Source organism: Brachyistius frenatus, unplaced genomic scaffold (genome assembly GCF_029030835.1).
Source record: "Brachyistius frenatus isolate BFR_SWC_R1_liver_20210118 unplaced genomic scaffold, ASM2903083v1 Contig_35, whole genome shotgun sequence".
In the NCBI taxonomy this organism is placed as follows: Eukaryota; Metazoa; Chordata; class Actinopteri; family Embiotocidae; genus Brachyistius; species Brachyistius frenatus.
This window is the reverse complement of record NW_027210634.1, coordinates 3,396,362-3,412,711: the sequence shown is the minus strand read 5'-3', so window position 1 is coordinate 3,412,711 and position 16,350 is coordinate 3,396,362. Positions and strand designations below refer to the sequence as shown.

The following is a 16,350-nucleotide window of genomic DNA, read 5'->3' as shown; positions in this document are numbered from 1 at the left end:
GTGGGAAAAGACAAGATTAGACTGTTTGAGAAAAAGACAATGAAGCTCAACTGCTTGTGGTCGGTTGTTGACTCTCTCCGCAGAGATTTATGTGTGAAAGTTGCACGCAAAGCTCCACAGACATGTTTGCTAAAGACAACAGGGACCAATAAATCCATCGGCTTGCCGCTGTGTCTTTGAGAAAAAGACGAAGGTGAAGGGAGATGGATGTTTTCTTTGATATAGCCCCCTCTTCGCGAGGCTCCGCTGCTCTCCCGGCGGAGACGCTGTGATGTGTTTACAGTATGTTTAGTGACAAAAGAATTGGCCCAACGGAGATGACTGACTTCAAAATTTCCACATCTGGCTCTGCAAACAGAGTGTGTTTGTATGCGTGTGTGAGAATATGTCGGCACACAAACACAAAAAAAAGGTAACGAACCACTATCTGATCCCTACTGAGACAACAAACAACACTAAATCAACTGCGGTAGATTACTGTAGAGACCCTGACAGCGTAATACAACAAACATGTGGTCATTCCCAAAAATGATGAATGTTGCCGCTGAAAGACCCAACTGTTGAACCCCCAAAGCACCAAAGCATTGGGGGGGTGGGGGGGAAACACACGCAGGAGGGTACATTACACCCTAATATCTAAACCCGGGTTTTAGTTATTAATATGAGCTGCAGTTCAGACGAGGTCGGAGATGATGTCTGACAGAAGACTGGCGTGAAACTCTCTGGAGGTCCGTCTTTACAAACACCGACATCCATACCGGGGTTTGACCTGCCAGCGGGGCTGCTGGTTAATGTGGAATATCACTTTAAACCACGCCAGGAAGACAGACACTCTTTGTTTTGGTGGCATTAACACGGTCATGAATGAACACACGCTTGGGTTTTATGGATCTTTTGGGGAGAATTTTGAAATCTAACAAAGTCTCCCCGTCTGCATCACAGGGAAAGAGTGTACTTTAAAAAAAAAAAACCCAACAGCGAGCAAACTTCCAGCGAATCAACAATCGCAGTTTCTGCAGGGTTTCAAATTTAAAACTCTTCTTTACAAAAACCACATGACGCGTACCAAACCACATTTACCAAGAACCGCTTCCCGCCGCGCGTGCCGCCAATTTCCGATTTTGTCAAGCTGAGGTTAGCGCTGCGTCAGACGAGACGCCATCCTAACGGTGGAGTCGCGAGCACCTCAAAAAGAGGGAAGGTTCCTTGTTCCCATCGGGAGAGCGGGAAGGTCTGACGTCACTCGACATGGTAACGTTTGTGGTCAAAGGAAGAGATGAACTCGCGCCGAGGTGAGAAAACTAGCCTCGGTCAGCCCAGCCTGCCCTTTTTTTTTGCTAGCTTGTGTTAAACACGGCAGCACATCAAAACGTGTAGAAATGTGCGCGTTTGAATAATATCGACCTCCTGAGCTCCATTCGGTCCTGGTGTTGGTTTATACGGACGATGACGAGGTTGTTTGTCACTTTTTTTTTTTGTATTCCGACAGCAGAGCCGTAGCGGGTTTTTTCTTTGGCGGCGGCCATGTTTCCTGCTTGTGAACGCTCTCAACTCGGAAGTGGTACTTTCTCCGATGAGAATTTGCCCAGCTGCCTAAACGCACATTAAGCACGGGCAAATTTCATTTCTAAAAAAAAATGTATTCCCCCCCAAAAAAAGTTCATTGGTAAGCCTTGCAAGAACGGCTCTCACATACCACTTGGTGGAGTCAGTGGGAATAATTGCCATGTAGACTTCTTTCACAATCATACTGATCAAAGGATAAACTAACATTTACAGGAATAATAAGGCCTACAGTTATTTAAAAAGCAGTCCAAGAATTTACTGACATTCCTATCCCATTTAAGTCCCAGCTGTATTTCACAATAATTAATAGTAACATCATTAATCCGTTCACATGACTTACATAAGGGGCAGAAAATAAGCAGCGATAATACACTTTATACAAAAAAATATCATAAATGATGTTTCTGTTTATAGCAGACCATAAAAAAATATTCAAGAACTTTGTATATGAAATGTAAGACTATTCAAAACCTTCTAAGGTGCTTTGTTTTTTTGAGGGAACCAAAACTGAATTGCTTTTTAAGACTTTTGAAGACCTGCAGATCACCTGAACAATGAGTCAGGAGAAAATGATGCTACTGAACTTGTTCTAGAAAATCTCAAAAGCAACTCCACCAAATTTTATGCAGCCAAAATGAGTGCTACGTGCATTTAGTAGTAGTTACCTGCCGACTGTCAACACCAACTGGCCTAGACTGCAACAGAACCGGTCTTAATTGGTCCCATAAGTCGTCGCAACCAAATCATACTCATCACTGACCCAAAAGTCGGAGAGCAAATATCCCCACCTCGACTCACCTGACTGATTCTGGCTGTGCACATTGACGATGATGACGTGGAAAGGCGGTTTGACCGTCGATTCTCCGCCTCCAGAAACACCCAGAGATTCCTCGAGTTCGAACCCAGGTGTCGTCCCGGGTGTGACATCTTTGAAAACCAGCGCCGGTTGTTGATCCGCCTCTGTGGTCCAGGCAGGAGGGATCTGTGGAGTAGCACCATCCGGAGTGATCACCGTGGCTTCCGGCGACGAGGTCTCCATTGCCGCGGTCATGTCCGTAGGGCTCTCTGGAGTAGCACCATCCGGAGTGATCACCGTGGCTTCCGGCGACGAGGTCTCCATTGCCACGGTCATGTCCGGAGGGATCTCTGGAGTAGCACCATCCGGAGTGATCACCTTGGCTTCCGGCGACGAGGTCGCCATTCCCGCGGTCATGTCCGGAGGGATCTCTGGAGTAGCACCATCCGGAGTGATGACCGTGGCTTCCGGCGACGAGGTCTCCATTCCCGCGGTCATGTCCGGAGGGATCTCTGGAGTCGCACCATCCGGAGTGATGACCGTGGCTTCCGGCGACGAGGTCTCCATTCCCGCGGTCATGTCCGGAGGGATCTCTGGAGTCGCACCATCCGGAGTGATCACCGTGGCCTCTGGCGACGAGGTCTCCATTCCCGCGGTCATGTCTGGAGGGATCTCTGGAGTCGCACCATCTGGAGTGATCACCGTGGCCTCTGGCGACGAGGTCTCCATTCCCGCGGTCATGTCCGGAGGGATCTCTGGAGTCGCACCATCTGGAGTGATCACCGTGGCTTCCGGCGACGAGGTCTCCATTCCCGTGGTCATGTCCGGAAACCAGCTCGGTCTCGATGTGGCTTCCAGGGTCGTCGCCGCCGCCACCGCCGCCGCCGCTCCCACGCCGGCCCCGCTGAAGCTGTCATCGCTGCTGCCTCCCTCCCCGCTGCTGCTGCTCTCTCCCCGGCCCGACCCCGCCTGGTCTCCCTCCTCCCCCCCGTGGGCGATGTCGAGGTGTTCGTACTGCGTGCGGCTGGTGGGTAGCGCAGGCAGCTGTAAGGGGATCAAGGTGTCTCCTCTTCCTGGTCGGGCCTCTAACCTGTCTAGGTGATCGAAGTCTTGGACGTCGAAGTAGTCTATGGCGTTCGTGGGGGTCGCCGAGGCAGCGCTGTGAGGGGAGGTGAAGTCAGTGTGCGGGCTCGCCGTTGGTGAATATACGACAGGATCTGGTTCTCTTGTTTGAATCTCAGCTCTTTCAGGTTGTGAGGATGCTGCTGCGTGGGGAGCGTACGTTGAGCTGTACACAGCTGGACTCGTCTGCGAACTCGTAGTCGTCGGCTCTGGCAGTTTCGCTGCAAGAGAGAAAACAGATGAGGAGAGGAGTTTTTTTTTTTTTTTTAAGGGTCTTCTACAGAGAGTTTGGTGGCTGAGCATTGCTGCCAAACAACAGGCTTGTTAATGTGAGAAATGACCAAATTCATGTTGTGTTTTTTCCGCATGCTGATGCTCGTTGAACAGCTCCTGATGGTTCTAAACTACCTTTGATTTTACCGGTTTTGTCAAGGCTGCAAAACATGGGGCAAGCAGAGTATGTGTGCGCTGTGCATCCGCCTGTGTAGGTTCATGTTACTTTTCTTTATGATGCACCAATTAAAACAACAGTAAAATACTGCGACGTCAGACCAACTTTGGCTTCAACTTCAGCTTTAGCTTCGGCTTCAACTTCAATCCACCATATGACATACAGACATACAGAGAGATCGAAATATTGTTTTTGACAGTACCACGGTGTGCAAAATAAAAAGATAGAACAAGAAAAGCATTAATATGTAACAATAAAAAATTTTAAAAAAACGATAAAACAGACAACAACCGCAGTGTCGCTTAACTGCAGTATATATAAGTACAATGTAGTGCAATCACGGGTCCTCAGTGCAAAAGTTCAGACTTTATGGGGCGAAGGGGAGACATAAGCATGCCAACATGTTTACAATAACAATGGTAACGTCTTCTTAATGTTTACTAGGTTTAATGTTTTCTGTGTTAACCATCTTTGTTTAGCTTGATTTTTAGCATGTTAACGTTTGCTAATTAGCAGTAAACCAAAAGTACGGCTGGGCTGTACAAGGCTGATGGGAATTCTGACCTGAAGATGGCGCTAGACACAAAGGAGGATCACCATAGTTTAGCATCACAGAATATTTTTTTTTTAGCATTCATCCCATAACAAATTTCATAAACGCTTAAATGACTGAAATTTGAATGAACCCATCTGACCTCCAGTTCCATCATAGCACGTACATAGAAGAGCTCCTGGCTCACAGATCAGATGTCTAACTGGATACAAATGCAACACCAGTGAGGCTTTTATAAATTGTTTCTGCCAAAAACTACATTATGTAACATCACGTTAATAATAATAATTGCCGCTGCCTACAAAATCTTTGGAAAATGCTCTGCAGCTTTGTAAATAAAACCTACTTTGTCATCAATGGGTGAAAAATAGGAGTCTGATCTTTAAAAAAACACACCAAAAAAAACCAGTCCGTTCAAGTGAGAAACAGTTATGTTCAAGAAACAATATTTACAGAGTGAAATCAGTGTTGTCATGAGTCACTGAAAAGAAAACTGCTGTCTGGAACGTGCTAATCGCGCCGTTAGCTTACAGCACGCTATAAAAGGACATGTAGCAGCTTCGATTTCGGACACATGAAGTCATCTGTCAGGAATGAAACGGCCTCGGGCCTGTCAGAAAAATAAAGGTTTAAAAAAAAAAAAAAAAAAGCCTTCATCTTTAGGGAAATTACCGTAAATCGGAGCAGAGAGGCTTCGACCAGCGAGCGCCGTTTGCCGGTTTCTTTTGTTTGAGCTTGCGGTCACTTTCACGGTAAACTGGCTTCTCTTGTTCAATCTGTCTTTTTGTCTTTTTATTTTTTTGTCATTTATTATTAATTTTTTTTTCTGTAAACGCATTATTTACAGCTCCGCGCGGACCGTGAGAGTTTTGCTGTAAAGGCCTCTTTAAAGAAAAACACAAGCCTGCGATGCGAGCGAAGATTTATAATCTCGTTATGATGGAACACACACACCATATGAGGAAAAAGACAGGAAACAGGGCTCCTAAACACACATACAATGCCCTCCTTTGTGTACGTCCTGAGTGCTGAGTTCGTATAGTTAGCGTCTCGGGAATAAGCAGGCGGCTTTTGAACGTCACTGACATGATGCTTTAATAAACGGGACGTAATTGACTCCCCTCCATCTCGCCCTGTCGGGGGGCCATGTATGGAGGGGACGGGAGGGGAAGGAGGGGAGGGATGTGGGGGAGGGAGGGAGGGCTGGCTGGCTGGCTGGCTGGGGGAAGTTAGGTGGAGCTCCACTTTTCTCTTTTCTGCTTTCTAACTTTCCACTCTGCCTCCGGAGTCATTCTTATGTTCCCCAGTTCTGCACAATGGGAACCTTAAAACAAAAAAAGACGTTACCCCGCGCAGTACCACTCGAAGTGCGTGTTATTATTTCAAATTAAAACCCCTCAATTCTGGACAATTATTCTCCATTACGCTGCTGAAAACAATATGTGATCGATCGACCAATTGTTCTGAAGAGAATTCATTCGATACGTCGCGTTCGACCGCGTTAATTGCGTACGAACCGAGCGCGGCACGGAGACGCACGCGGACCAGGAGGAAGCGACGACCTCCACGAGGACGTGTTCCGACTGTCGGCTCTCGATCGACGTCAGCTCCGGAGTTCCCCACGTCAACGTGACCGCCGGTACGTGAACGTTTTGTGATTTCACCGCGCACCTAAAAACCGGAGCAGAGGAACATCAAGATTTTGGGGTCAAACTTCTGGAAACGGTCAACGGAAACGCTTTCAGAAAGTCTACGGCGGCGATGAAGCGACGAGCCGGGCGAGGTGTTCCGAGAGACGTTCAACGTTTCAAGAGGAGGCGGAGCTTCACCGTCCCAAGTCCGAAGGAGACGCGTCGGGTCGGGAGACACCGGGTGGGTTTTCTTTGAAGTCGGCGGTGGTTGTGTCACCGTGAATTCGTCCCCCCCAGGGTCAGACTGTCAACACCGAGTTCCACTGGGACCTTCTGAGGCTCTGTTCTGGTTCGGACTTCTTTTTCTGCTTCGTAGTCTTCAGGTCAGTCTGGGTTTTGTGTTTCCTGTTTGATTTTTTTTTTTTTTAAATGTCTCACCTCGTATGTCTTGTCTTGTTTCACTTCCTGTCCTTTGTATGATTGTTGGCCCCGCCCCTTGATTAGTTTCACCTGTCCCTCATTGTCCTTCCCTCCCTGCTGTTTCCCTCCCCTCTTCTTCCCTCTCTGTGAGTTTGTCTCAGTCACCTGTCCGTTACTGCGTCTTTTAAAACCCAGAGGACAAAAACCGCCTGCGTGTTGACACTTTTCTAAGTGCAATTCACAGACTTCTAAGTTTCTTCAAACTTCTAAGGCATGAATACTTGTACCACGGTTTTTTAGCTGGTTTTGGTGAGACCTTTTTTACTTTCTCCTTCCTCCTCTGCACACTCTGAAGGTGTTTTATCGCCTTGCAGGCTCCGGGCATTGAGCTGCGGTCGGCTCCGGTCCGGTTCGGTCCGGTCTGGTGTTTCGCGCCGCGAAGGAGACCCTTGGCTTGCGCGTTCGGCCCCGCCCCGACCCCCCCCCCCCCCCCCCCCCCCCCCCCCCCCCCCCCCCCCCCCCCCCCCCCCCCCCCCCCCCCCCCCCCCCCCCCCCCCCCCCCCCCCCCCCCCCCCCCCCCTAGATGATGTCATGTGTCTGGCGAGCCTGCAGCCATCTGGCCTGGGCTGGGGTCTGTCATCCCATGCCGTCGCTTCACTGCCACCTTCGCTTAAACGCTCGGCGGAAGCCCCACCGACGACTGCGGCTTTCAGAAAGTGCCGCTACCGTACCAGGGCGGTCGAAGCGGACGGTGCTGACCGGGCCGACCTCTCTCCGTTGTGTTTTTTTTAACGACTATTTTGGGAGAAGCCCCCCCGCCCCCGCCCTCCGCCCCCCTCTTTTCCACCTCCTCCTCCTCCCTCCGTCTGTCTGTCTGTCGGTGTTTGGGCAGGGTCCAGCTGTGAAACATTAGGGACCTGTCCCGTTTCTGCTCTATCTGTGTTGGAGTGCATATGTTGGGTTTTCCCCTCATAAAGGAAAAAAAAAAAAAAAAAACCCGAAACGTGCCCCTCCATAAACAGTGCAGTGGGAGTTTATTCTTCTCCTGTTTGGGTTTTGTTCCTTCTCGTCCCTCTCTGTTAGCACTTCTTTACACTCCGCCACTTCTAAGCGGCCGCAGATTGCGGTTTGTTTGCGCTGCGACAGAGCTCAGCGTTTATGTGGCGAGGTTCGGTTTTCTCCCGTCGGTGGTTTTGAAGGAAGGTCGGCCTGGAGGTGCAGCCCTGACCTCAACCACTTACTTCCAACGGAGAGTTGTTTGGTTGTTTTGGGTTTTTTTTTACGCTGCCTGACGTGAAGCGTTTTGTAAGGAGAGTTTTGAAAAGTGCTTCGAAAGGTTATTATTTTTTGTTATTATCATTTAATAAAGCATCTCAAGAGCACGCAAACAATCCAAGACGCTTCCCTGTGGAACAACAGTCTGTCTCCAGTTCCTCCGCATCTGGGAAAATACGGTATCGCGTTCATGTTCATTAAAAAGCAGCCGGAGATTATCCAGTCCCTCCAGGGAATTGCGATTTTGCAATCACGCGAAATCGAGCAATTTCTGCGATATTTCATGCAAATTTCTCAAAATTCCCACGATTTTTCCGTAAAAACTGTCGTGAACGGAAGCTCTGCTGAAAGTATTACGGCATAAAGTTACCTTTATAAACATTACTTGCGTAATTAAAAATAATGAAAATAAGCTTTTTTTTTCTTTTTTTATCAAAACAAACTACTGCTAGCTAACCAGAAAAAAAACGTAACAGGAAAAAAACAGAACCAACGGCAAAACCGGAAGGCTACATCTGCTGTATGTAATTAAAAGTTCAAAAAATAAATTAAAAACAGATTAGAAGTAATATTTCTGTGATGTGCATCACGACTATTATCAAAAGAAGTCATCACATACTCGATTTTGTTTTTCCTCGAGTTGCAATTTTTGCTAATTCCTGCAATTCTTTTTCACATTTTTAAGGAAAGCCGCTGCAAAAAAATCAAACATCTTTGATCGCAACCATCACAAAAACAAGAAAAAAAAAAAAACCTCAGTGAAATCCCGTAGAGGCTGATTATACGTCCATAATGCAGGCGGCGTGTTTACGTTCGCAGCTTCTTGAACTTGCGCGAACATTTGAGGGCACAACAACGAGCGGCATCACAACCGTCTCTGACTTCGGAAGAGGTCGGACTCCAAAACTAAACGGGTTCGTGTGAAAATCGCTTTAGTTTTGTTTTGCGGAAAGCTTGCAGAGAGGTTCGAGCATTTTGTCCCGATATCCGCCGTTCTGCGTGACCCCCTTTGTTTTCCTGAATCTCTACAACGGAGGCGGAGAGTGCAAAGTTACCCCGAACCCATAACGACGCTGTAGATGTGAGAAACTAAGGAAAATATGCCCGGAGCAATTCTTTAAACTCCGGCAGCGATCCGTGGGCCTTTTGACAACCGACAGCGGGAGAAGAAGCTTCGGGGCGGTTACTTAAAGTATCAAAGAAACTGTACAAACTGAGGTGAGAGTACGATTCGAAAGTCATACTTTGGAGAAACCGCTCCGCCAGCCGGAAGGCGGATTTTCGGTTTAAAAAAAATGAGAAGCGGGTCGCGTCGGCGCGACCGTCTTACCCTTGAAGCAGTAAGCTCCGTGCCTGTCGGCGCGGTCCGGGTAGCCGGTCTGGTTGGCGTGCTTGTAGAGCGTGCGGACGCCCAGCAGGCCTCCGCCGCACTGGGCCCTGGGGAGGGTGATGGGGTAGCGGACGCTGCCGTCGGACAGCCAGCCGTAGTCGCAGCGGTTGAGCCCCGCCCTCCAGGCTGCGAACAGCTGACCGGTGGACGCCAACGCGGCGTCGTGTTTCTCGCACTCGTCCGCCGCCTGCTGCCAGGTGAGCTTGTCGCTCATGGACGGAGGGTAGAAGACGTCGCCTGAGGACGGAAGACGGAGGAGGCGGGGGCGTGTGAAGTCGAGAAAAACTTGCTGCGGCCATTTTATGGCGTCAGCCGATCGATGCGACGTTAACCTGATCAGCTGCGTACGAGCTGGAACTAAAAAGTTGAGCTGTCTGTAGGTGTAACATTCGAACTGTAAAGCGAGGCTAACTGTTTCCCCCCGTTTTCAGTCTTTATGCTGAGCTAAGCTAACGATACCCCGACTATCATTATTCTCAAAACGCCCCCACCCACCCACCCACCCCCGCATGTGTTCGTGTGCTTACCGTGCAGTTTATCTACGTAGCAGTACACGTCGTACGTCTCCGAGGGGTCGCGGAGGCCGTACGATCTCACTCCCGCTCGGCCCATCAGGTCACCTCCGCAGCCAGGACGGGGATTTCTGATTGGATATCTGGAAATGAAATAGTAATGATCATATTTATGGAGGACTTTTTAAAGTGCTTCACACTAGGAAATTAAAACCGTGAAAATATTTTAAAACTGGTAAAACCCATTCAAGGAAGACTCTAAAATCTTATTTTACTTTTCATTAATTTTATTTATTTACGGTCTTAGTTTTTTAATTGATTGCAAACCTGTTCATCTGTATGTTAATTGTAGGTTTTATTATTGCTTTCATCACTGACATAATTTAGTTTGCTATGAAGAAGATTTAGAAGTAAAGTCGACTATATTTCGGGAGATACGAAGGATTGCAGGTTAATGGCTTAGAAGACTAAATAAATAGATTTAAATAATAGTTAAGGCTCTCCAATAAACGGAGGTTTCAGGACCAGATAAACAAAATAAATAAATAAAAGTCTTGGAGAATTTCGTATTTATCACTTTCATTTCAAGATAATCAAATAATTTCTGGGAATACCTCAGTGATAAAAAAAAAAAACCTTATAGTCTTTAAACAAGTGAAAAAAAAAATCTGCCAGTGCAGACAATATTTCAACCTGCTTCCAACACAAATCGACTCATTTGAAGCATTTTCTAGAAATAAATGTATTTGTAATGAAAGTTATGTATAAAAAAAATTAAAAAAAAACTGCAAGAACATAGACGTGGCGGAGATTTAGCGAGGACGTACCTGACCGACTGGTCGGCGAGCCAGCCGGCGTCACATTGGTCCAAGCCGTCCTCGAACGCGGCGGCCAGCTGCTCGGGCGTGGCGATGGAGGCGTCCGCGGTGCGACACGCCTCCTCCGCTGCGGGGAAGTCCAGAGTGTAGCGGCTGGTGTTCGCTCTGTAGTGGAAGACCACACCTGCAGGGAGATCATCGATTCACTTCAGGTCTGCGATCAGCTGTTGTTGGTGACGGCCAACAAATAGCAGGTGTCAGTGTCAGCTACTGAATCACATTATCATTAGTGAAGACTAAATTCATATTGAAGACGTGCTGCTCCAACCCGAACGTGAGCCGAGCAGCAGATGATAACGAAATATGAAAAACAAAGTGGGGGAAATGGCTGAAAATCCCCCAAAAATATGTGGGAATAAAATTCCTAAAAATACAAATAAAATGTCCCAAAAATATCAATAAAACAAGTGAAAAATTTAAATAAAATAAAAACAAAACTTTTTCATAAAATGCCTGAAACATGTCAGAAAAATCTAATATATAGAGAACACTATTATTATTATAGAGAATAAAATCTTGAAAAATCTTTTATAAATATTTATAAAAGAATTTTTAAAAAATGTAGTTTAAAATAAAAAATATAAATTATAATAATTAAATCTTAAAAACCTTTCTGAATAATGTAAAAAAAAACGTTTTATGTTTTAAATTTCCCCTTGTGGGATCAATAAGGTATATTTACAGACCAAAAAAAAAAATTGAAAAATATTTATAAAATGTCCAAAAAAATTACCCCAAAAAATGACTAAAATGTCAGAATTATTTTCCAAAATAGCAAATAAAGTTTTTGAAAAATGTCAGGAATTTGTGATTTAAATGTCAAAATAAATGACTCGAGTGTCAGAGAAAGAAAATAATGCGCTTCTCCATAAAAACTCGACATTTACAGCTGTTTTCTCAGAAATCCTTTTATCTAAATAGCAGACGTTCCGATTTACAACTTTTCATAGTTCTGCGGACGAAGAAGCCGCCGACCAGAAGTGACGAAGGACGGCGGAACATTTGTCCGATCCGACGTTACGTTTCAGTGACTCAGTTTCGTCCTCAGTGATTTCAAAAACGATCACGCCAGAACTTTGCCGCTGACAGATCGGATCGCTCCGCAGGATACGTGGAGAAACACGAAACCCCGTCGGCCCTTTCAGCCGTCGCCCTACAGACGACGTGCCGCCGTTGTCCGGCCGTTTTTTTTTTTTTTTTCCAGGACGGGAGGATCGTGTCTCATCGTCCTGGCAGAGCCGCGGCGGGACGTGAATAGGAAGTCTGAGCTGTTAAATGGAGAGTTTGTGTGTCACTCATAGGGAGCGTCTTTGTGCCGAGCTGCTCGACAAAGACTCCTGTTCAACTGCTAATGTGGAATCTGTGCTAATGTGTCTCGGCTCGTCGGCGGAGGAGGAGGACGAGGAGGAAGTCTGATCGAAGCACCTCCGAAATCTCATACGGACTTTCATGCAGAGACAAAGTGCGTCTCATCCGGCAACACCGAAGAGGAACAAAAACACCGAGCGGTTTATTAACTTTGCGACAACTATTTGCCTCGCTTCATCCACCTCTAAAACCACCACTTTTTGATGCAACTACAGGATATACGATGTCTTCTACACACAGACTGTATATAAACGTGTTCGTAGCTTTCGACTCCGAAAAATGAGGCCGATGCCGAAATACCTCGAACTGCAATACCACCGAGTGCCACTAGAGGTCGGCTCCGAAAAGCCTCCGGCTCCGTAGACTCCCATTCAACTTCCCTCATGAAATTCTTGGTCGATACATTTTTTTTTTTTTTTTTTTTAACGTTTTCTCTATGTCATTCGTTAAATTCACTCGTCCAGATTAGTGTTCCGGCGGTCCATCTGAAAATAATCCCGTCAATGATTATAAAATAAGCTTCAAAAAGGTGTGTTTTGGGGGGGCGGGGCGTGTCTGTTTGATCGACAGGCCGGTGGTGCAATCAGGTTACAGCTATCGGTGGGCGGGTTTGTCAGGTTTCCAGTCCCAAACCTGAGTTTGTGTTTTCCGCAGGCACCTTCAGCTTTGAAGTCTCGGTGCCAGCTGAACACAACCGGGATGCAGTCACTGATCTGGTTTGTAGACTCGGATGAAGACTGTTAATTTGACTGTGAAGTGTGGAGCCGGGAGCGTGTGTGTGCGTTTGTGTGTGCGTTTGTTTTGCTCACCGGTGACACTGAGGCTGACGGTGTCCTGAGTGTCCTCCATCCCGTGCATCACTTCGCAGCGGAACGTGCCGGCGTCGCTCGCCCTGAGCTTCACGATCATCAGAGACGCGTCCCCGCCGGACAGCGGGCGGCTCGGCACCGACACCCGGCCCCGGAACTCCTGCCCCACCTTCACCACGCCGCCCTGGGCCACCAGCACCACCGTCTCGCCGGGCCCGTCCAGCTTCGCCCACTTGATCCGGAGCTGCTCGTCCGGGCTCCGGGTGCCGAGAGGCGCCGGCAGCGCGGGGATCTGCGCGGGAGACGCCGGCGTCATGGAGAAGTGGCAGGGCAGCACCACCCGGCCCGCCAGAGACCCGGCCGAAGGCGAGTTCTTCTCCATCTTCATCGTCGTTTGTGGAGACGCTGAAAAAAAACCCCACAAAATATTCTGCTGAATAAGCAAGAAATTTGGCGGAAACACACGTGTAGCGTGACTAACAAATAGTTTGCAAGAGGCGGTTTTAAATGGATCCCAGGGGAGTTTTCTGTAACACGTCACGTTCCTCATGTTGTAACTACGTCAGACGGGTTTCCGATCAGCTCTAAAAACCTGTCGCTCTCTTGAGGAAAAAAAAGAAAAATAAAACACCTTTACGAAATCCCAAGTCAGAGAACAAACCATGAAGTTGCACTCCACCTTACACCTTCAATCTTTAAGCGTCTCTCTTCATTCGTCGTCCGTGTGCTCGGATCTCAAAGTAAAAGGGTCGACTCAATTTCTTGGATGGTTTCTAGGATTCTTTGTCTCCGCGTTACGTCACGAAAACAAAAGCGCTGCCAACTAATCTGGATCCTGAATAAAACCAAAAAAGAAAAAAGAAAAAAAAGAAGCAATGCTCAACCGAGCCGTAATATTTCTGCAAGTATTTCCCTCCCCGGCGGGGAAACACCGTGACGACTACCCCCTCGATTAACAAAGCCAGCGTGGGAGCTTCCAGCTGCAACAAAAAGATGGAAGAAGCTGAACAGCGTCTAACCGCAGAGCTCGAGTGTCGTGCCGGAGTAAATAAACGCTTTCCACTTTGTCAAGAGCCGGACCTGCAAATATCCGGGCACACGCGTGTTATCACATGCACTTCAGTGACGGAGCGAGAGGAGGGGAGGGAGGAGGGAGGGAGAGAGGGGGGAGGAGGGGGAGGGTTCGGAATCGAGGCGACGGTGACATCATTTCCTGCCGGGACTCGACTCACCTGGTTGAGGGCGAGCCGAACACGCACACACCAGGCAGAGCAGGTGTGCGAGGATGAAGCCAATCATCTCGATCCGATCTGTAAGACAAAAGAGGAAAAGAAAAAAAAGAAGAAGAAGAAAAAAAAAAGCTGAGATCAGCGGTATACCTCATAAAAAAAAAAAGAAGAAAAAAAAGATGGAAAACACCAACTTTAATTTCCTGTTTTAACATTTTAAGGTGTTTAATTTTTTTTCTTTTTTTTTTTAAACACCTACTCAAATGGACTCATAGTTACTGCCAGGGTGATGAAATCCACATTGTTATCTGAAGCTTGTAGGAAATCAGTGTTTGTGTTTGGCAAAGTTTCTATCTCTCCTAGAAAAAAAATGACTGTTTACTTTGAAATGAATAATAGAACAAAAAAATGTACAATTAAATTCATCAAGTAGGACCAAAAGCAGCTAAACTGCTCGTGAGATCTGCTGCTAAGATAACTGGCTTCAGCAGGAGTTTACTGTATTCTTCATCGTAGCTGACTCAGTGGACTAATTCATTATTTTGCCATTTAATACATTAAATGTGATTCAAATGCAGCTCGACCACCGAACCGCGTGAAACTCGCGAGTCCGAAACTGGGAGGGCACCTGGGCTAGTGAGATGTGTAAGGCTAGCCAGCTTTAGCAGGACAGAGTTTATTCGAGTTCTTTTTTCTTCTTCTTCTTTGTCATGCCGTGTTGTTTTAGTAAACAAAAAGCGGACAACATCAAAATGGAGATGTTTTTTCATACAACTTCAAACAAGTACGGGAAACGGAATAAGTAAATTGAACTTCAGTTTTAGCTGAGGTTCGCTGCGGCTATCTCAGCAGCGAACTTCCACTTGATACAGTGCTTTTAAATGATTTTTTAAAAAAACTAAAAAAAAAAAAAAAAAAAAAGCAGTAAATCTTGACAGTTTAAGTCTGGAATTAGTGTGCTGTAGTTTAAAAAAAAAAAAATTTAGTAGCTATCTTTTTGCCAATTAGCCATATTTTGACCAAATAATCACTATATGAAGCTATTTTCAACAGGTTTTTTTATTTTTATTTTTTTTTATGAGCATTTAATCGGATCTGAAGCTGGCAAGTAGTTGTTAAGTAGCTGTATAGAAGCACAATGCAAAAGCACAAAATCACATTCAACCACTGAAGTGAAAAAGCTGCAACCTGCAAATATTTTTTTTTTTTTTTGCTTGAAAAATAGAAAAACAATTAATCTATAATCCAGAATTATCACAGCTGTGCAGTAGATCAGTAGCAGTGCTTCTTCCACCAACGCATGCAACCCACTGTGCACATAAATCAACTTATAGCTATTATCCATACAGTACTTCCCAACTTTCTCTGCGCCCAAACACACTGTTAAACTGATTTTGACCACATTTCCAGTTCAGAAAGACTACAGAGTTTTTACTGAAGCGTTTTTAAGGAATTTATTCACCTACTGACATTAAAAAGGCGTTTTTCTTTCATTTTAACGATGAATAAAAACAATTTCTTGCCTAGTTTAAGTAACTCGTAGCTATATTTTATAGACAGAATGAACATTTTGGCTTAAAAACTGTCCTGTAAAGTGGATTCAAATTTGAATTCAATTTCTTTACGAGCTCCTGATTGTTTGTTTTAGTTAGTTAAGCACTAAAGTGAGAGAGCGTGAGCAGATGTTTGATCACAGCTGTCTCTGCACCCTCTCAGCCAGCTGCAAAGCTACAGATAATCAGATCAGATGTCAGTCTACTCAAACGGACCTAATTGATCCCGAGCGTCTGCTTTATCAATGACCCTCTAATCACTGTGATTTATCAGTGTGGGAACATTCCTGACCACCAGTGAAGCAGCTCCTCCGGTGGGGTGAGACATTCAAGTAGAAAGTCCGCAAATAATCCCGCATACATCCGGAAAGATTATCTTTAAATTTCACGAGATTTAAACCAAACTTAAAAGATATGTTCTGTGCAGGAGAGAGAGATATAATTTTAATATATATATATATATATATATATCCTACCTTACAGATGCTTTAAAAAAATATATATATATTTTTTTAAAAAAGGTCCAAAGATCCAGATGTCCTGCGTCAGATTTCAAACTTTTTCCAAAGTGAACTCCAGCAGGTCCGCAAAACTGCGTCTGGCGCTCTTCTTCCTGCGGGTCCTCTCAAACGCACACGTCCTCCTCCTCCTCGTTCTCACCACTGGCTGCAAGTTCAAATCCACTTTACACCCGCTATTATCCAGACGTGAGGGGGAGGAGGAGCGCACATGCAGCGCCGAGAGGAGGAGGAGGAGGAGGAGGCCCATGCAGCGCCGAGAGGAGGAGGAGGAGGAGG

The 16,350-nt window shown here is 46.2% G+C and overlaps 1 protein-coding gene across 1 annotated transcript in view; it reads right to left on the bottom strand.

Moving 5' to 3' along the window:
• The window catches only part of vcanb (versican b), a 30,218-nt gene extending 13,994 nt beyond the window's left edge, over positions 1-16,224 (bottom strand). Inside the window, exons 1-7 of the mRNA XM_069700988.1 lie at positions 16,030-16,224; positions 14,004-14,081; positions 12,772-13,176; positions 10,544-10,718; positions 9,732-9,859; positions 9,145-9,441; positions 2,365-3,705 (exon numbers count right to left, since the gene is read on the bottom strand). Coding sequence (XP_069557089.1) covers positions 2,365-3,705; positions 9,145-9,441; positions 9,732-9,859; positions 10,544-10,718; positions 12,772-13,176; positions 14,004-14,070 — 2,413 coding nt within the window. The 5' untranslated portion in view covers positions 14,071-14,081; positions 16,030-16,224. The remainder of the gene's footprint in view (positions 1-2,364; positions 3,706-9,144; positions 9,442-9,731; positions 9,860-10,543; positions 10,719-12,771; positions 13,177-14,003; positions 14,082-16,029) is intronic.
• Positions 16,225-16,350: the final 126 nt, after the last annotated feature.